At 45.2% G+C, this 21,159-nt stretch overlaps 1 protein-coding gene across 3 annotated transcripts in view; it reads right to left on the reverse strand.

Annotated features, from left to right (window-relative positions):
- The window catches only part of tmtc1 (transmembrane O-mannosyltransferase targeting cadherins 1), a 118,996-nt gene extending 112,529 nt beyond the window's left edge, over positions 1-6,467 (reverse strand). For 2 of the 3 annotated variants that reach the window (XM_055650319.1, XM_055650317.1), the window contains exon 1: positions 6,129-6,466. In XM_055650319.1, the coding sequence (XP_055506294.1) occupies positions 6,129-6,391 (263 nt within the window). In that variant the 5' untranslated portion in view covers positions 6,392-6,466. Of the gene's footprint in view, positions 1-6,128 lie in introns of all 3 variants that reach the window. The other variant, XM_055650320.1, reaches the window with a different exon arrangement.
- Positions 6,468-21,159: the final 14,692 nt, after the last annotated feature.

Here is a 21,159-nt window from a genome sequence, read left to right on the forward strand (position 1 = left end):
CAGGGTACAGAGCATAGAAATGAGGGTGTCGTCACAATCTTCCAACCAACCCCATTTCTGACAATACACTTTTTCTATAACTGCAATGCAAAAATGCTGTAACACTATATTCTGCACTCTAGTATTTTTCTCTTTGCACTACCTGTTGTACTTGCGTATGGCTTGACTTTACTCGCGTATAGTATGATTTGATTTGACTGGATCGCACGCAAAGCTTCCCACTGTATCTTGCTGCACGTGCCACTGACCAACAATTAAATACCATACTATACAAACTTTGCCTTTTAAAGTTATTTTCCATTTATTCCTCCTTTATAACAAAAAACACACATATCACGATGTGCAATTCCACTGACATGGTTCTTACTTCCAAAGTGCACTGTTTTTCTAAACAAAAGAGTCAACAAGTGAAAGTCCATGCACTGCTCAAATTTGTGCTGCTTCTCAGCTTTGCCCGGCAATACTCAAATGGCACTTGCTGGCAACACAAAGGGAAACGCTACAGACTAACGAGCGCCAAATTACACTGGTTTTTGCTGGTCCTGGGAGAATGCCAGGAGCCACAGTAGACACCAGAGAGCATTCTAACCAAGCCAGTATTTACAGCATTAACAAATACATTTCTGTCCGACTACATGCCAGATATATACAGCGCCCTCCATGATGTTTGGGACAAAGACTCATCATTTATATATTTGCCTCTGTACTCCACAATTTGAGATTTGCAATACAAAAAAAAAATCACATGTGGTTAAAGTGCACATTGTCAGATTTTATTAAAGGCCATTTTTACACATTTTGCTTTCACCATGTAGAAATTACAGATATGTTTATACATAGTCCCCCCATTTCAGGGCACCATAATGTTTGGGACACATGGCTTCACAGGCGTTTGTAATTGCTCAGATATGTTTAATTGCCTCCTTAATGCAGGTATTTGAGAGCTCTCAGCATCTAGTCTTTCCTCCAGTCTTTCCGTCACCTTTGGAAACTTTTATTGCTGTTTATCTTTACTCAGAGAGTGGTGGTTGTGTGGAATGAGCTTCCAGTGAAGGTGGTGGAGGCAGGTTCGTTTTTATCATTTAAAAATAAATTGGATAGTTATATGGACGAGAAAGGAATGGAGGGTTATGGTCTGAGCGCAGGTATATGGGACTAGGGGAGAATACGTGAATACGTGTTCGGCACGGACTAGAAGGGTCGAGATGGCCTGTTTCCGTGCTGTAATTGTTATATGGTTATATGGTTATCAACATGAGGACCAAAGTTGTGCCAATGACAGTCAAAGAAGCCATTATGAGACTGAGAAACAAGAATAAAACTTTTAGAGACATCAGCCAACCCTTAGGCTTACCAAAACCAACTGTTTGGAACATCATTAAGAAGAAAGAGAGCACTGGTGAGCTTACTAATCGCAAATGGACTGGCAGGCCAAGGAAGACCTTCACAACTGATGACAGAAGAATTCTCTCTATAATAAAGAAAAATCCCCAAACACCTGCCCGACATCAGAAACACTCTTCAGGAGTCAGGTGTGGATTTGTCAATGATCACTGTCCGCAGAAGACATAATGAACAGAAATACAGAGGCTGCACTGCAAGATGCAAACCACTGGTTAGCTGCAAAAATAGGATGGCCAGGCTACAGTCACCAAGAAGCACTTAAAAATGCAACCACAGTTCTGGAAAAAAGGTCTTGTGAGCAGATGAGATGAAGATTAACATATTAGAGTGATGGCAAGAGCAAAGTATGGAGGAGAGAAGGAACTGCCCAAGATCCAAAGCATACCACCTCATCTGTGAAACACGGTGGTGGGGTGTTAAGGCCTGGGCATGTATGGCTGCTGAAGGTACTGGCTCACTTATCTTCATTGATGATACAACTGCTGATGGTAGTAGCATAATGAATTCTGAAGTGTAGAGACACATCCTATCTGCTCAAGTTCAAACAAATGCCTCAAAACTCATTGGCCGGCGGTTCGTTCTACAGCAAGACAATGATCCCAAACATACTGTTAAAGCAACAAAGGAGTTTTTCAAAGCTGACAAATGGTTAATTCTTGAGTGGCCAATTTAATCACCGATCTGAACCCAATTGAGTATGCTTTTTATATGCTGAAGAGAAAACTGAAGGGGACTAGCCCCAAAACAAGCATAAGCTAAAGATGGCTGCAATGCAGGCCTGGCAGAGCATCGCCAGAGAAGACACCCAACAACTGGTGATGTCCATGAATCGCAGACTTCAAGCAGACATTGCATGCTAAGGACATGCAACAAAATACTAAACATGACTACTTTCATTTACATGACATTGCTGTGTCCCAAACTTTATGAAATGGGGCGACTATGTATAAACACGGCTGTAATTTCTACATGGTGAAACCTAAATGTATAAAAATGGCCTTTATCTGACAATCTGACAATGTGCACTTTAACCACATGTGGGGTTTTTTCTATTACAAATCTCAAATTGTGGAGTGCAGAGGCAAATAAATAAATGATGGGTCTTTGTCCCAAACATTATGGAGGGCACTGTAGATGCATAGTTAACATTTAGTCAACCACCTGGAAACCTAGTTATTGTCAGCATGGGTTAGGACATCTTCCTTTGATCAGATCTGTGCAGCTGCCATTAAAACAGTTCAAAAATAAATATTAGCAGGATGATAATATACTACAGTTGATGAAATATCCAGCAGGGAAATATTTTGCAATCCAAGTGCATCAGGGAAATCTTCCCCCCAGACAAGTGGAAAATCGTTCTAAATAATCCTTCACCGGTGAAAGTGTAGATGTGCATGATTTATTTTAAACATTACAATATTAGCACAAATCAATAAAGCTCCCGAGGGACACGAAATAGCAGATATGGGCCTTTTGGCCTTTCAAGCCTGCTCCAACATTCAATAACATCACAGATAATCTATCCCAACTCCATTTGCTTGCACTATCTAAATATCATTTGATTCCTCCAATATTCAAACATTCGGCTTCAAATGAAAATAATAATCACATTTCCACGGCCCCCGGGGTTGAGATTCCGAAAGAAAAATCACCATTCTTTGCAGGGAAAGTCAATGCCCTTCAAATCAGTCTGAAATGTTACCCATATTTTAAAAACTGAAAATAGACACACAAAAAATGGAGTAGCTCAGCGGGTCAGCCAGCATCTCTGGAGAAAAGGATATGGTGACGTTTCGGGTCGAGACCCTCCTTCAGACTGAGAGTCAGGGGAAAGAGAAAGGAGGGATATAGACGGTGATATAGAACAAATGAATGAAAGATATGCAAAAAAGTAACGATGATCAAGGGAACCGTCCATTGTTGGTTGCGGGCATGGTGTAAATGAGTTGATTCCCTTTGCCAAATCATTGAGATAGATTGTGAAGACTTAAACCCGTCTTCTCCCCACCGCCCCCACCCCTCCTAAAAAAAGACCCTGGACTAGTCACAGCAGCCAAACTGAGAACGTCACCCAATTCCATGTGCTTTTGGTGTAGGAAGGAATATTAGAACCAGATACTGGTTTAAACTGAAGATAGACACAAAATGCTGGAGTAACTCAATGGGACAGGCAGCATCTCTGGAGTGAAGAAATGGGAGACATTTCAGGTTGAGACTGAAGAAGGGCCTCGACCCGAAACGCCATCCATTCCTTCCCTCCAGAGATGCTGCCTGTCCCGCTGAGTTACTCCAGCTTTTTATGTCTATCCATGTGCTTTTTGTTCAGCAATCTCCTGTGTGGAACTTAATTAAAAGCCTTCTTAAAATCCAAAGACTCCACATCCACTGGCTCCCTCTTCAAAGAACTTCAATCCTTAAAGTCAAACATCATTTTCCTTTCAAAAATCAATGGTGTCTCTGCTGAATCAAAGAATTATTTTCTAATGGCCTTGACCGCATCATGTTTGATAGATTCCAACAACCAATGTCAGGCTGACAGGTCACTATTTCCCTGCCTTCTCGCTTCAAAAACAATAGAAACCACAGCGGAGCAGGCCAGGAATATTTAAAACTGGTTCGCTGATTGCAAAACATATGAAAGCTTGGATGGGAAAACTTTAATTCCAAGAAGAAACGGTTTGATCTTCTGCCTGACCTTCGGGTCTCAAGAGCTTTCGAGGATCTGTTGAGTAGCAAAAGGAACTCTAGTCTTGCTGACCCTGTTATGTGCATTCCTGAAACAGGCGAACAGTGCTACATCAGCCCTGTCAGTTAAAGGGCCACCTCTCCAATTCAAATACTTGTACATTAATCAACAAAAGAGCACAAAGTAAAAATTAAAAACATGTTGTTTTAATGTGTTTTAGCCCCTCTCCCAGACGCTGGCGGCAAATGTTGGATTTCCAAGCTAGCTGTGTCCTTGAACCAGTGCCATGTATTTAATCCTCTCATCGAGTTCAAATCCCTCCATGCTCATAAACCGCCTCCAGTTCTTTGGCCAATGGAAGGTTTGTTCATTCCTCCGATTCTGACCCTTGTGTGGCTATATTAGAGTTAGATACAGCTCTTAGGGCCAACGGAATCAAGGGATATGGGGAGAAAGCAGGAACGGGGTACTGATTTTGGATGATCAGCCATGTTCATATTGAATGGCAGTGCTGGCTCGATGGGCCGAATGGCCTGCTCCTGCACCTAGTTTCTATGTTTCTAATCTCCACAGTTCTTCATCCGACAGGATGCCTCCAGCATCCAGGCTGATAAAACACTGGAAAAAAACCCTCCTTTAAAATGCCCAATCCTCACTCTTTGACCAAGTCCTCCCTCCTCCTCACAGGCTCCATGTCAAACCGTGTTTGATACTAAAGCTGTGAAGTGAACGGCAATATCTCGTGGGCTTAAAGGTGCTTCACAAATGTCAGCAATTATCATTGATTTTCATGTTTTCTTCGGATATAGAAAGCGGACATATTGCCTGTCTAGTAGAGACAAGGAACTGCAGATGCTGGTTTACACAAATGGATACAAAGTGCTGGAGCTTCTCCCTCCCCCTCTCCCATTCCCTCCCTCCCCCCCCCCCCCCCCCCTCTTCTGCCCCCTTCCCCTTCTCCTTCTTCTCCCCTCCCCCCTCCAAGGGTTCCAACCCAAAAGGTCACATCTATTCATGTTCTCCAGAGATAATGCCTGACCCACTGAGTTACTCTATTACTTTGTGTCCTTTCGGCCCATCTAGTCTAAACTACACTCCACTATTATTTCCCCAGTGACCTACTGTCCCACATTCCCATCAACTCCCCCAAGATGATACAGAGAGTCATACAGCATGGAAACAGGCCCTTCAGACCCCAACTTCCCCACGCCCCATCTACATTAGTCTCCCCTGCCTATAGAGTCATAACACCCCTCCCCCACCCTCATTATGGGGAGGGGGGGGAGAGAGGTGGGGGGGGGGGGGGGGAGAGAGGTGGGGGGGGGGGGGGAGGAGAGAGGGGGTGGGGGTGGGGGGGTGGGGTGGGGAGGGGGGGAGAGGGGGAGAGGGGGGGGGGGGTGCAGAGAGAGAGTGTGTGAGTGAGAGAGGGGGAGAGAGAGAGGGGGGGGGAGAGAGGCGGGGTGGGGGGACGAGAGGTGGGGTGGAGAGTATAGGGGGAGGGGTGGGGTGGGGGGAGGAGAGAGGAGGTGGGGGAGGAGAGAGGTGGGGGGGAGGAGAGAGGGGGGGGGGAGAGGTGGGGGGGGGGAGAGAGAGGTGGGGGGGAGGAGAGAGGTGGGGGGAGGAGAGAGGTGGGGGGGAGGAGAGAGTGGGGGGGTGGGGAGGTGTGGGGGGAGAGAGTGGGGGGGGAGGAGAGAGGTGGGGGGAGGAGAGGGTGGGGGGAGGAGAGGGGGGGGGGTGAGGAGAGAGGGGGGGGGGGGGAGAGGGGGAAATGGGGGGGAGAGAGTGGGGGAGAGGGGGAGAGTGCAGGGGGGAGGTGAATAAGTGGCAAGTAGCAGGAGGAACGAGTCCTGAGCCAGGGAACAACGCTACGGAGTGAGTGGGAGGGTTCCACAATTGCGGAACACTGTCATAGTCAGATAGCACAGAAACAGGCTGTTCGGCCCATCGAGCTGTACTAGTGCAGGGACGGGCAGGTAACTCTTCAGGCTCCGGAACCGTGCAGAGAAGGGGGGGGGGAGAGAGTGTGTGTGTGTCTTACTTGAAGGTGAGAATGCAGAGTGGTCGGTAGGACTTGTGGCTGCTGTTGTCACCCATGCTTCTCCCCCAGAAGTCGTTGGAGAAGATGCCCCGGAGCGGGGCGGAGGCTCGCAGGTCGGGGTTGTTGATGATCGCCCACACATCGTCGTGGACCAGCTCGCCGGGCAGCCCGTTGCAGTAGGCGGCGGCAGCGCAGAGGGCAGCGAGCAAGCCGTGCCACAGGCTGAGGGTGAGGCGACCTCCAGCCCCGCTCTGCCGTTCCATCCCTCGCCCGGGATCGCATCGTCCACAGCCGGTGGCCGGACTGCTGCGACTCGCCGGACAGCAGCAGCGCTGTAGCGGCCGCCTACTAACGCGTACGTCCCGGGCGGAGCCAGCGGAGCGGAGGCGGGGAAGGCGCTGGAGGAGGAGGATTAGACGGTCCATTGAAATCCCAAAGGATTGGGTGGGGTGAATTGAGGCATCCACCCCACAGGAGGCTGGTTGACGATCCCAGCACTGAGAGAGAGAGAGGAAGAGAGGAGGGGGTAGGGGAAGTGAAGGATCCCTGCAGAGGGAGGTGACACAGATAGGGAGTGAGAGACAGAAGGGGTTACTGTGGAAGGTAGACAAAAATGCTGGAGAAACTCAGCGGGTGCAGCAGCATCTATGGAGCGAAGGAAATGGGCAACGTTCCGGGCCGAAACCCTTCTTCAGACTGGGGTTACTGTGGATTTAACTGCTGCATTGTGTGTCTAAGGAACAAGGGGACACATGCTGGGATGGTGGGGTTTGAGTAGTGTCCCAGAACTGAGAAAATTAAGGGAGAAGAGTACATGGGTGGGGGTGGGGGTGGGAGATAGGGGAGAGAGAAAACACAGAATATGAGAGTGTGGGTAAATTTGTTTGACAGGCTTGGGGCGTAACAGGTTACTGGTGGAAAGCACGAGGTGGTGCGGCCAGTGGGAGGAGACAATTGAGTGGGAGATCACAGGAGAACCTCCTTTAGATCCAATCTCAGGTCACCTGTCGCCCACCACTTGAGCCTTCTGGAGAAGGGTCCACTTGAAACGTCACCCATTCGTTCTCTGCAGAGATACTGCCTGTCCTGCTGAGTTACTCCAGCATTTTGTGTCTATACTTGATCCTAGTGGCTTTGTCGACCACATCGTGGAAAAGTCAACCCCATTGATGTGGGACCGAATTCTTACATGGGCCAGATGGAATAAGGGTGGCGGGCTTCGCTCCCTCTGTGGAGTCTGCATGTTCTGCCCACAAGCTTTGTACATGTTGGTAGGTTAATACCCCCCATTGTTCATAGAAAACAATCAAAGGGGAGTTGACGGATATGGGACAGGGATTAAGTTGCAGTGATACCGATGATTAAGGCATGGAGGAATGGGAAGGATGGGATTCCTCTGTATGAACTTGATGGAACAAATGATGTCCTGTATTGCACAAAGTGCATTTAAGGGCATCCATCGAACAAGTCAGATTGAAAACAAAATCTGCAAAATTTTTGGTCAAGAATACTAATGTTCTTCTTCTTCTTGTGAATGAAACATAAACCAAAGACATAGTTAGATCTCCTGCTGGTGTTGAGCAGCCAGGTTGTTGTCTCTGTGTCAATGTCTGCAAGGCCCTGAGATCCATTTGGTGGGTGGTAGAGCGGGCACCCAGAGGTGACATGGTTGGCTGTCTGTTGTTCTGCTCCGCATTCACAGGCTGAGCTCTGGCGGAGGGAGCCCCCATCGCCACATGCTGGCATTGGAACGTCACTGATACCTTATTTACAGAGTTTGTAAAGTTCTCAGTTTGATGCAAGCTCGGGTCCTTCCATTTTCAGACCAGGGCCCAAGCATTTTACGAATAATATATAAATAGAAGCAGAAGCCATTGTGCCTCTCACTGTTGCTCCATCAATCAATCAATCAGTTCTTGGCTATCCTTTTACCTCAGCACCATTTTCCAGCACTAATCCCATTGGCCCCGATTCCCTTAATATCTGTTGATCTTTGCCTTAATATCCATTCACTGACTGAGGCCCCACACTCCTCTCAGGTGGAGAATTCACAACTCTTAAGTGAAGGAATTTTTTTCTCTTCTCCATCCTGAATCGCCGATTCCCAATTCTCCATCATTGTTAAGCTTCTTAAAAAAATTGTGTTAAATCAGATACAATTGCAATAAGATGTGCTCGCAAGTTATAAGAGTAGAATTAGACCATTCGGCCCATCGAGTCAGCTGCCATTCAATCAAGGCTGCCTCCTAATCCCATTATCCTGTTTTCCTCTAAAAACTCTTGCATGTGAATCCTCTTGCGATAAAGGCAACATACCATTTGCCTCATAATGACTTGCTGTACCTGGAATTAACCAGGACTTCACATACAAGGACACACAGGGCCTTGTGTCTGAACATCAAAGTAGTGTGGTATATTTGGAGGTAGTCAATGAACTAGTCACATGGTGCTGGTAAGTCTAATGACAGACATGTTTTCAAAAGAGCACGAGCTTTGAACAAGGGTATACACTTTGTTAAAAACAGACAATGTTGGAAATAGCAGGTCCACCAACATCTTGGAGACAGATTTCTATATAGCTTGATGACAACTAAATCGTATGCTGAATCACACATGTTTTATAACATTACTACTGTAGCAATATGATTTATTTCTTCTGAGGAAGAGGTTTACTGTTGCGACAGATATATAGATTCAAGGAATGTGCTCAAAGCCTCCTAAAAGAAATGCAACATCCTCACTGACTCCTGTGAACCTCATGACGTAGAGAAGGCACATGCATGAGAAGCATGGATAGGGAACATGGGACTCCCTGGAAGAGAACAGAAGTACCAAAACAAACTACTCACTCACTCTCTGCCCCATCTGTGAGAGAGCCTGGAAGCAAGTAATCCTCAATTTCAAGGAACTGCTGTTGGGGGCGGCACAGTGGTAGAGTTGCTGCCTTACAGCGCCAGAGACCTGGGTTCGATCCCGACGACAGGGGCTGCCTGTACGGAGTTTGTACATTCTCCTTGTGACCGCGGGGTTTTCTCCTGGTGCTCCAGTTTCCTCCCACACCCCGAAAACATACAGGATAATTGTCTTTGGTAACATTGTAAATTGCCACCAGTGTGTCTGACCATGCCAGTGCATGGGGTGATCGCTGGTCAACGCTGGTGGACCGAAGGGCCTGTTTCCGTGCTGTATCTCTAAAGTCTAAAGTTCAAAAGAAGGAAATGTATCAGTGTACAAATATACCACAAGCAATATAAAATGGATTTTAACATAAGAGGCAAGATGGCCACTGGGAGCCAGTTGGGTGAGCTGGGAGGTGGTCGCCACAGCACCTGGTCCTTGCCCTCAGCACCCACATACCCATTGCAGGACCTCATTAACAATAACAGAACGTGCCCCACTTGAGGCCTGTACTAGAAAATTATAGCTTTGAGGACATGTTGGACACGTCAGGGTTGTTTTCCTGGCAACAGAGTGGAGGGAGACACACGCATGAGGTGTATACAATTATGATGGACCTCAAGAGTAAAAACGAAAAACATTTTTCTTAGCAGCTGGGTCAGACTCCAGGGGACAAAGAGTTAAACTGAGTGGGAGACGGAATAGAACGAAGATGTGGAAAAATATTCAGGGTTTCTGCCAATCACTTTTTGTGGAAATTTGTGGAAAAGTAATTGGCAATGGAGTTATTGAGTTGTGATTTGCAGGGCTGAGGATCTAATCCTAGAGGGTTGAGGATTTAACCCTGGAGAGTGGGATTAGGCTGGATAACCCCGGATTGAACAGATGCAAAGAGCCAATTGACTTTCCGCGCTGTTAATTTTTTTTACGGTTCATCAGTCATGAGCAGTGCCCTCTGATGGCCAACAGTAGCCACTGTCTTGGAAGAAAACAAATTCTCTCTTACACTGCAGCCAAGTCGATTGCTCAGACTGAGGATACAAAACAAAGAGAACCTCAAGTCATGACAGAGAGAACCATCAGTTGTATCCAAATGGCACCAGTTCCAAGCAGCGCTGATGTGAATGAGTACTACACAGTGGATCAACAGCCAGTTTATTTTCCAATGTCTGCTATTGAATGAATTGCGCTTTGTTCTCGTTGGTTTGCCTACTTGTATCTAGGAGGCTGGTGGGGGACGTATGGGCAATGGTTGGGTTTAGTTGTTGTTGTTTGTTTGAACTCACTGTGCACACAATGGGTGATGCATCCTTTCTGTTTCAAGGATGCAAGAGTGACCACTCCTTTAAAGTACAGAGTCTTAGCATGGAAACAGGCCCTTCGGCCCAACATATCCATGCCAACCAAGATGCCCCATCTACACTAGTTCCATGGAAACAGGCCCTTCGGCACAACAGGTCTATGCCGATCAAGTTGCCCCATCTAACCTAGTTCCACCTGCCCACATTTGGCCTATGTCCCTCTAAACCTTTCCTATCCTTGTACCTATCCAAATGCCTTTTAAATGCTGTTCTGGTGCCTGTCTCAACTACCTCATCCGGCACCTCATTCCAAATGCTCACCCTCTGTGTAGCGTGGTGAACTGTCAAGCCAGAGGGAGGAAAGTAGCAGAAGGGGAGGGGGATTGGAGGGGGAGAACTAGGTGAGAGTCTAAGTGGGGCACAAGGAAAGGAAGGGGGAGGAGAAGAGAGGTGGGATTGTGGGGGATAAGAGGGTGGGATGGGGAGGTTGGGAGGAGTTTGTTTGAGGTTACCTAGAATTGTCTGTGGAATTCTCTGCCTCAGGGGGGCGGCGGAGGCCGGTTCTCTGGATATTATCAAGAGAGAGCTTGATAGGGCTCTTAAAAATAGCGGAGTCAGGGGATATGGGGAGAAGGCAGGAACGGGGTACTGATTGGGGATGATCAGCCATGAACACATTGAATAGCGGTGCTGGCTCGAAGGGCCGAATGGCCTACTCCTGCACCTATTGTCTATAATTACATCATTCAATGTCGTACCGAAGGGTTGTAAGCTACCAAAGCAGAATATGAGGTGCTGTTCATCCAGTTTGCTTGTGGCCTCACTCTGGCAATGGAGGAGGTCAAGGACAGAAAGGTCAGTGTGGGAATGGGAATGTAAGTTAAAATAGTTAGCAACATAAAATAGTCAATGCTGAATGAAGGAGATGTATTGCCCAGGAACTGATGGTGATATTAGTATGAAATACCGCCTTGTGATTTAGAAAAATCTACTTCGGAGAGCAAATATGGCCCCAGTTTTATGGACCTATCTGAAAAGACAGCACTTCAAACAATCTAACTCTCCATCAAAAGCTCCAGAGAAACATCAGCCTGACATTGCTCTTAATTCTCCACTGTCAACCTTGAATCCGCAACACTGTGACCGCAGCGGAGAATCAATCACTGAACCAGAGTTGACACTTAGAAGGAGAAAAGTCGCGATGATTTTCCTTTATCTTCAAAGGTTCATGTGATGATCAGTTAGGATAACCAGCACTTTTATCAATGAACATGTTACCAAAAAAATCACTCACCAGGTTGGGGAGAGGGACGGACAGTGGGGAGAAGAGAGCAGTTGGACTGTAAGTGCGAAACTAAGAGGTATTATTACCAAATCAAGCATTGATGAGAAAACAGTCGTTAGGTTTTCAGGCTCCTTTTGGAGATGAAGCACGACAAATGCATAAGAATCAGAATCTGCAGATGCTGATTTACACCGAAGATAGACACAAAGTGCTGAAGTAACTCAGTGGGACAGGCAGCATCTCTGAGGAGAAGGAATGGGTCGCGTTTCGGGTCGAGACCCTGCTTCAGACAAATGCATTCCAGAACTGGGAATATGACTACTAAAGGATAAGTTCAAGTGGCAAGATAGAGCAGGTATTCACAGAGGATGGCTCTGGATCATGCTAGACAAAGCCATATGAATGGGAATTCTGCCATTGCCATGCATTGAGGAGAGAGGAGGCAATGCATATCACTAAGCACTAGCGGCAGTCGCTGCCTTACAGTGCCAGAGACCTGGGTTTGATCCTGTCTGTTGTACGTTCTCCCTATGACTGTGTGGGCTTTCTCCGGGTGCTCTGGTTTCCTCCCCCCTCCAAAGATGTACAGGTTTGTAGGTTAATTGACTTCTGGGTAAAAAGTGTAAATTGTCCATCCTGTGTAGGAACGTGTTAGTGTACAGGGATCACTGGTCGGCGAGGACTCGGTGGGCTGAAGGGACTATTTCCACATTGTATCTCTAAACTAAGCATGGAGGTGATTCACAGAGAGGACATAGTACAGTACGGAGACAAAGCAATGCAGGTTTGGAGAAACTGCACTAAGGCCAACAAGGAGAATTTGAGCTGAGATGTGAGATGGTTCATTTGAAACTGGTTGGACAGTTTACTAGTTCATGTGGGACAGGTAAAGTATTAGGTGTAGTAAAACAGCAAAGTAGGGAAAATGTTCAATAGGTCAGATAGCAACTGTGGAGAAAGAAACAGATTTAACGTTTCAGGTCGATGACCTTTCATTAGAACTAGCAAAAGGGAAACACTTAACACTCTCAGTGTTGATACTGAACACACAACTGCAATGTTATTGGTTTAGGAATGTTGTGCTCCAGTAAAATCACCCATGTACTGTTGTAGGACTGGGAATCATAGAGCCTGATATTATTGCTGGAGAACTGTTGTTGGTTTGGGAATGTTGAACTCCGATATAAACATGCCTGCAGCAATGTTGCACGGAGAATATTGTCCCTGATGACAACACTGCGGCAATCTTGTTGAATTGGGAACTGAATGTACATTGTGAGCTTCACGCAAACAAGCTTCATCACACCCTGGTGTATATGACAATAAACTAATCCAAATTTGAATTGTGTTCAATATTAACACTGCTGCATCTTTCAGGGCATGGGGATTTGTAACCCAATATTAAAACTGACACACTCTTGTTGGATGGAAATATTGTATGTCAAATATTAACTTTGTTGTACTATTGTTGAATTGGGTAATTGAATTCCCATAGAAACATTACTGCATCTCTGCTGGATTGGGAATGTTGTCAGTTTCAGTCTAGTTTATTGTCACGTGAACTGAGGTACAGTGAAAAGTTTTTGTGGCATGTTAACCAGTCAGCGGAAAGACAATGCACAATTACAATCGTGCCTTCCACAGCGTACAGTATGGATACTTAATAAGGGAATAATGTTTGGTGCAAGATAAAGCCAGAAATGTCCGAGCAAAGATAGTCCGAGGGTCACCAATGAGATAATAGTAGTTCAGGACTGCTCTCTAATTGTGATAGGGTGGTTCAGTTGCCTGATAACAGCTTGGAAGAAACTGTCTCTGAATCTGGAGGTGTGCGTTTTCACACTTCTAAACCTTTTGCCCGATGGGAGAAGGGAGAAGAGGGAGTGGCCAGGGTGAGACTCATCCTTGAGTATGCTGCTGGTCTTGCCGCGGCAGCGTGAGGTGTAAATGGAGTCAATGGAAGGGTGGTTGGTTTGTGTGATAGTCTGGGCTGTGTCCACAGTTCGCTGCAACCAGTATTAACGCTGTGGGTGGGAATGTTGTGGGAGTATTATTCCCCAATGTTACTGCTCCTTCACTGTTGTAAATCAATATTAACACTGCAGATGCTGGTGCCAGATTGGTGCATTGCACCCCACATTCAGCACTGCTGATCTTGTTTCATGAGTTTTACTTGCATTTTCAATCTGCTGCCCTTTCTCCCCAAACCCTCATTATGGAAGACTTTTGAAAACCTGCACTGATATCAATCTGTTCTGACCATGTAACAAACAGTAGATACAAGAAACTGCAAATGATGTTTTACAAATAAAAAGACACAAAGTCTTTTACTCTCTAGAATTTAGGAGATTGAGAGGGGATCTTATAGAAACTTACAAAATTCTTAAGGGGTTGGACAGGCTAGATGCAGGAAGATTGCTCCCGATGTTGGGGAAGTCCAGGACAAGGGGGTCACAGCTTAAGGATAAGGGGGAAATCCTTTAAAACCGAGATGAGAAGAACTTTTTTCACACAGAGAGTGGTGAGTCTCTGGAACTCTCTGCTGCAGAGAGTAGTCGAGGCCAGTTCATTGGCTATATTTAAGAGGGAGTTAGATGTGGCCCTTGTGGCTAAGGGGATCAGAGGGTATGGAGAGAAGGCAGGTACGGGATACTGAGTTGGATGATCAGCCATGATCATATTGAATGGCGGTGCAGGCTCGAAGGGCAGAATGGCCTACTCCTGCACCTAATTTCTATGTTTCTAAAGTGCAGGAGTAATTCAGCCGGTCAAAAATTCCCGCTGAGTTTTTCCAGCAATTTTGTCTACCCTCATTATCCATTGGCCTGCTTTATTTCTTGACACGTCACAAACACACAAGGGATCTTTCCAGCTTTAATTAACAATACCTTCGATGAAATATATGCCAAGATAAGTTATGCATCCAGCTTCCTTGCATCAGATTGCTCACCTTACTGTGAATCCTTTCAATGCACTCACTTGATCCAGGGAATAAAAAATTAAACACAACGAGCAAAAAATAAATGAAACATTTGAACTGTGTGAGGTTAGCACTATTTAAAGTGCCGGGCACTTCTTGATAATCCCTGGCTCCCAGATGAAACTTCATTTTGTTTTAATACATTTCATGCATTATCCCTTTCGCCAATTGACTGTGCACCAGAACAGCACCCTGGAGGTCTGTAATTCAATATGCTCCAAATGTTTAGACAAGAAATGTTCCACATTACCATTTCCTTGTGTTAGATTTCAATGGAATCACACTTTGGAAGCGGACCAGAACGTGCATTTTGTTTAATTTTGGTGTCAGAAACTGCATGTTGTTGGCAAGGCCAGTATTTATTGACCATCTCTAATGTCCGATTCTGCAACTTGTCCGTCAGTGAATTATTTGTGCGTACTTTTAAAAATGTTGGTTAAAGAAAATCACGTAAAACTTGGAATGCACAAATCTAAATGGGTAGAGGAAAATAATTTTGGAATACAAGTACAGAAACAGCTGTTTAACAAGGTCATAAAACAAACAATCATTAGAGTTTAGTTTAATGTGATAAAATAGAAAAGTAGGGAGGCTGCACTGAACTGGGTTGAACACAGTTAAGACCATACTTGGGGTGTGGAATTGTAGTTGTTATGCTATGTATAGATAAATATATATTGGACATGCAGATGCGGGAGATAGTGAAAGAAGGCTTGTATAAAATATCCACAATAATCCTTCCGAGAAAGATAACTGTGTTGAATAGAAAAGTCGAAATAGAGTTCATTAAAATTGTGGATGATTTTGACAGAGCAGTTTGAATATTTTCATTTGTTCTGATGAACAACACCGGACGCTGTGAATTATTACACGACAGTCCCCAGGAAATCAAACTGGGAATTCGGAAGAATACACATGGAGAATTTGGAATGAAAACCGAAAATGCTGGAAACACTTAGTGGGTCAAACAGCTTCCGCAGAGAGAGGATGTTCTAGTGAATAGTTATATGGACGGGAAGGGAATGGAAGGTTATGGTCTGAGCGCAGGTATATGGGACATGGGGAGAATATGTGTTCGGCACGGACTAGAAGGGTCGAGATGGCCTGTTTCCGTGCTGTAAATTGTTATATGGTTATATGGTTATTTATATGGTTATGTTAACATTTCAGATTGATGAACTGATAAGGTTGGAGATAAACAAGTTTTAATACAGAGAAACATAGAAGAATCTTGAATGTTGAAATAGGTGCAGGAGTAGGCCAATTGGCCCTTCGAGCCAGCACCACCATTCCATATGATCATGTTTGATCATCTAAAATCAGTACCCCGTTCCTGCTTTTTCCCCCATATCCCTTGATTCCTTTAACCCGAAGAGCCAAATCTAACTCTCTTGAAAACATCCAGTGAATTGGCCTCCACTGCCTTCTGTGGCAGAGAATTCCACAGATTCACAACTCTCTGGGTGAAAATAGGCAGATAAAGAGAAACAGAAAGAAAAGACACAAGAGAAGGCTGTGATTTGGGTGGCAGGCAAGAGGGGTGAGAAGCACAATAGAAGATTGTATGGATACACAAGGCTCAAAACATTAAACTAAGAAGAGAATGCAAGAAATACTCAATGGGTTAAGGCAGTCCAATAGTGAGTAATACAGAGTTAACCTCCAAAGATTATGGCAAGGCATAAGTGAATGCCACCAGGGAAAGTTAAGAAACAATAGATGAGTATGTTAGAAAAGTGGGCACACCAGCACCTTTTCCAGAATTAGTGAACTCCGAGTTGAATCTAGAAAGATGTAATATTTACAATTTAAAATAAATGCTGTTCAATAAAACAATCTGCTGGAAGTACTCAGTAGGTCAAGCAGCATCTGTGGAGGCAAAGGGATGGTCGACATTGTGGGTTTACACCTTGCATCAGGAGTTTCTGAAATGGACTTCACACGAACGAACCAAGGACAGAGACATTTGAGTAGGAGCAAGGCAGTGACAGATGATCAGACGTTCACACCGACTGGACACTGTTCAGCCAGGCAAATGGCTGCTTGGTCTCCCCAATGCTGAGGATAACACATCAGGAGCAGTGAATTCTGTGTGCCACGTTAATACAGTGCCAACTCTGCCAGTGTTTCACCAAAAGAGTTTAGGGCCTTGGATCAGGCAGAAGGGGAATGGTTGGAGAAGGGAAAAAATGGCAAATGTATGGCAACATGGCATAGGAATGAAAGATTTCAGGTGCAGCGAGGAAATTAAGGCAAGTCCTTTAATTGTATTGAATGGGGAATCCGGTTCCAAATGGCTTTCGCCTCCTCTGACATTATGGAAGTGGATGGACTGTGATGAGTGGTTCCCGACTCAGGCACCATTTCCCTTTCCAGAGTATTTTCAGTGATGGGGGTTATGGTGGCAGAGTTGGGTGAGGAAGGCTCGCGTAGTGTAAGTGCCAGTGTGAATTGTTCATGCCAATGGATTGTTTCTGCACCCAATATAAATTTAAATTTTGCTGGATAAGAAGAAATAAAGCAAGATTGTCAGAGACTCACAGGAAGTAAAGTTCAGCATGGATCTATTGGGCGGAATGAATCACTTACTTCCATACTGGATAATACATTGCAGAGAAATTACAAAGTAATTCATGGTACCTCTTCCCGGCCTATTTAGTATAGAAACAGTGTGGAAACGGGTCCTTCGGCCCTCCGAGTCCGTGCCGACCAGCAATCACCCGTACACTAGTTCTATGTTATCCCAATTTTGCATCCTATACACTAGTAGCAATTTACAGAAGCCAATTAATCTACAAACTTGCATTGCTTTGGAATGCAGGAGGAAACCGGAGCACCCGGAGAGAACCCCACGCAATCACAGGGAGAACGCATAAATTCCGTACAGACAGCACCCGTAGTCAAACCCGGGTCTCTGGCGCTGTAACGCAGCAACTGTACCGCGGAACCACTGTGCCACCCTTGATGCACCCGAATACACTCCTGCCTAAGAGAGTTTCTTTTTTAAATTGTCATTGGCCTGTGCCCTTAATAACGTACCTCAGCTGCTGTATGAGAGTTATTGCCATGACAATATTCTTCGACGATTGCCTCTCGCTCAAAGCACCAATCATTTTGAAAGCTGTCACCTCAGCTGATTGATTTACTATAAATACCACCAGAAGGAACAAACAGCTGACCTCTGAGAAATCCCTTGAAAAGCCCGAACAGCCTTTACTTCCTCTTTACTGATTTCCTCCTTATCCCAATATTCACGGAGCAGCTATGCAGAATTTTTCAGGACCCTTTGCTGATTTCTGCCTATTCACTAATTGATCCTTGTATTTTTTTTCCATCTCAGCAATGCAACATAACCTCCCCTTTCCCTCCCAGATAATTTGTTATGCTTTATCATTAAAATGAAGCACACCCACATTTGATTAGGATTGTAGGAATAGCTTTCACTTCTGATCAAAGGTCTTTGAAAGATGTATTTGACAGCACATACAAACCACATCACCCAAAACAAGGCAACATAAAACTTATAATTAACTATTTAAGAGATGATGCTGTTATTTCCTCGTTCTGGAATTGCAAATAAAGTGGTTCATAGATTCAACCAGCTACTGTGGACAGCTGTTTATTGTTTTATTCATTTCTCAGAAGCACAATGTCCAATGTGACTCGATAAAGGGCCCGTCCCACTTTCACGACCACTGCCGAGTTTGCCCTTCACTCATACTCGCAACATGGTCATCACGAGGTCGTATGTAGGTCATAGGTAGGCCGTGATGCTAGTCTTAGGTACTCGTGGTATCAAGTAGGTCGGGGCGTTTTTTCAACATGATGAAAAATGTCCACGAGTAAACAAGGTTGTGAAAGTGGGATAGGCCCTTCAGAGATTTCACGAGCCTAGATCACCTGGAACATTTACCCTTCCTGTATTTTCAGAACATATCCCGGCCATACAGCAGCGGGAAATTAGTTTCCCAATAAGTCACCATCATTGATGATCCTGAGCACAGGCATCATTTGGGAGTTTATTGATGTATCCAATAATCAGCAGCAAATTCCACAAATGGAAGATGAGGGGAAGGGTGGAGTTTCCGATCCATGCTGCTAAGTGCACCTTTCACTGGAAGACCCAGATGGAGATAAAATCTAAGGTGGCAATAATGTGCCTGGGACCTGAAGGATACTACTGCCAGTAGGTTCCTTTTGATCTTCACCTTCTTGATGACAATGGCAGGGGAAGGAGGAGACGAACAGTGCCAGCCCTCGAAGGTGCTCTGAGGTTGGTTACATGAGGCGCCCCGGTGTACGGAGTCAGAGCGGTGTCTGTGGGGCAAATGAGGGCGTGTTCGTAGGTCGATGTGTTGGTGGCGCGGGCCGCCAGAGGCCTTGCAGCAGCCTGGGGCTCGACTGACCTGCGCGATGCTCCAAGAGGCCAGCATCGTGGATCGGATGTGACCTACAGCAGCACGGAGTGGCGGAACAGCAGCAGAGGAAGTCGACAGCATCTCCTGTCAAACTGACTTGCAACCCAGTGTCGACACCGTGTCAACGGGCCTTTACGGCCAAGTTAAGATTCTACACAAACGGACACAAAGTGCATCTCTGGAGAACATGGATAGGTGACTTTTCGGGTCGAGACCCTTTTTCAGAGATGCTGCCTGACCTGCTGAGTTACTCCAGCAGGTTGTTTCCATTTGTGTATTAACCAGCAGTTCCTAGTTTCTACATTAAGACTCTACATTCACTATGGACGCGAAGGGTACAAATTGGTGCCCTTTAATCACTTCCAGCAATTCAACACTCCCTCTGTACTACGCTGGTATCCAGTGGCGGACTGGGTCTAAAAATATTGGTTGCCAGGAGACAAAGGGGGCCCACCCACAACTACAATGCTATCATTTAACAGGGGCCCACTTGCCATCACTTGCTATCAGGGGCCCACTTGCCATTGGGCAAGCTGACACCCTGGCCAGTCCGCCACTGCTGGTATCGACCTGGCTAATTGTGGTGAAGTACAACAGGATGAAGAGTCGGAAATAAGGCAAATGTTACAGAATACCTGTATTCTTCATTGTGAAACTCACACCAAGAACACAGTGAACCTGATCAGAAACAGGGATTTTTCGATGGCTTACTTTCAACTAGAGTAATAAAAGAAATTCTGTAGAAGCCTCAAAACTAATAACCACAGGAGCAGAGTTGACTGCCAACGGAGCTACGCTGACATTTTAAATTGATGAAGGGGAAGGGATTTAAGGAAGGAAGATAATTACAAAACATGTTTCCAGTCTGACTGGAAGTAGAGCTGTTTATTTTTTGATCATGTTGACCTGGTAGAAATTATGAGCCGTGCTTTAAGTTCATTTCCTCAATCGTGGGGTTTTTAATAGTTGATCTACTATTTCCCCCAAGCAGTTATTTTGAAGCCTCTGAAAGACGCACAGACCCACATGCACATGAATACTTATGAAATAGAAATCACAATACTTTATGAGAATTTACAGAGAGGCAGCATTATGGTGCAGCTGCTGCCTCACAACACCAGAGATGAGGTAAATCCTGATCTTAGGTGCTGTCTGTGTGGAGTTTGCACGTTCTCTCTCTAACCTAGTTTGGGTTTTTTCCCCAGTGCTCCGATTTCCTCCCACATCACAAAGATGTGCAGCTTGGTAGGTTAATTAGCTTGTAAATTTCAAGTGCATAGGATAGAGGTAGAATCTAGAAGGAGTTGATGAAAATGATGCGAGAATAAAGTGGGATTAATGTGGAATTAGTGTAAAATAGTGGTTGATGGTTGGCGCAGACTCCGAATACTGAAGGGCTAGTTTCTGGGCTCAAACCCTCTTTGAATCTAGCGCACCATAACTAATATTAGGTTTTATATCGACATCCCCTGCCCAGCCGACTCATTATTAAAAAATAATAACAAGTAGTGGACCTCCGGTCAAAGTGATGAAGTGGACATTTTTGAAAGCAGCAACTCGAGGAAGAATGGGGGGGTACACAAACTAAGGTGAGTTTTTTCTGCTCACTGATAACAATGCACGATTTCAACAGATGATTAGCTGAAAAGGGTGCAATATTTTGTTTTGTTTTTCCAAGCACAGTATCTACCCCTGAACCAGAAGGTGGTTCATCTTCAATTTGGTTCATTCTCTGCTGAAAATGTTCAGAAGGGCAATGGAAATAGTTGTTGCAGGCAGTCAAAAAAAGTTGCGACGAACGAAGGAGGAGGGAAAGAGGTTAATAAAGAACTGTGCCCAGTAAATCCTAGCAGACAACGATTTGAACAGATGAGCAAGTCAAATGTGGGGAAGAGGTAGACAAATGGAGATGAGATCAAGGTCAGATCAGCCATGACTTTATTAAATGGTACAGCAGGTCATGCTATATGCCTGATTCCTGCTCCTATTATTAATGTTAACTCTAATTTCGCTAATTTTATTCTACAACTATATGAGCATAGAGTGGACTGCAATGTAATACCTGAAGAGCCTCAAGGCTAACTGTCATTTAGATTTAGCGTCAATTTACTTCAGTCCAACGCTTTCACACAACTGAAGATGAACCAAG

This window comes from Leucoraja erinacea, chromosome 19 (genome assembly GCF_028641065.1).
Source record: "Leucoraja erinacea ecotype New England chromosome 19, Leri_hhj_1, whole genome shotgun sequence".
Classification (NCBI taxonomy): Eukaryota; Metazoa; Chordata; class Chondrichthyes; order Rajiformes; family Rajidae; genus Leucoraja; species Leucoraja erinaceus.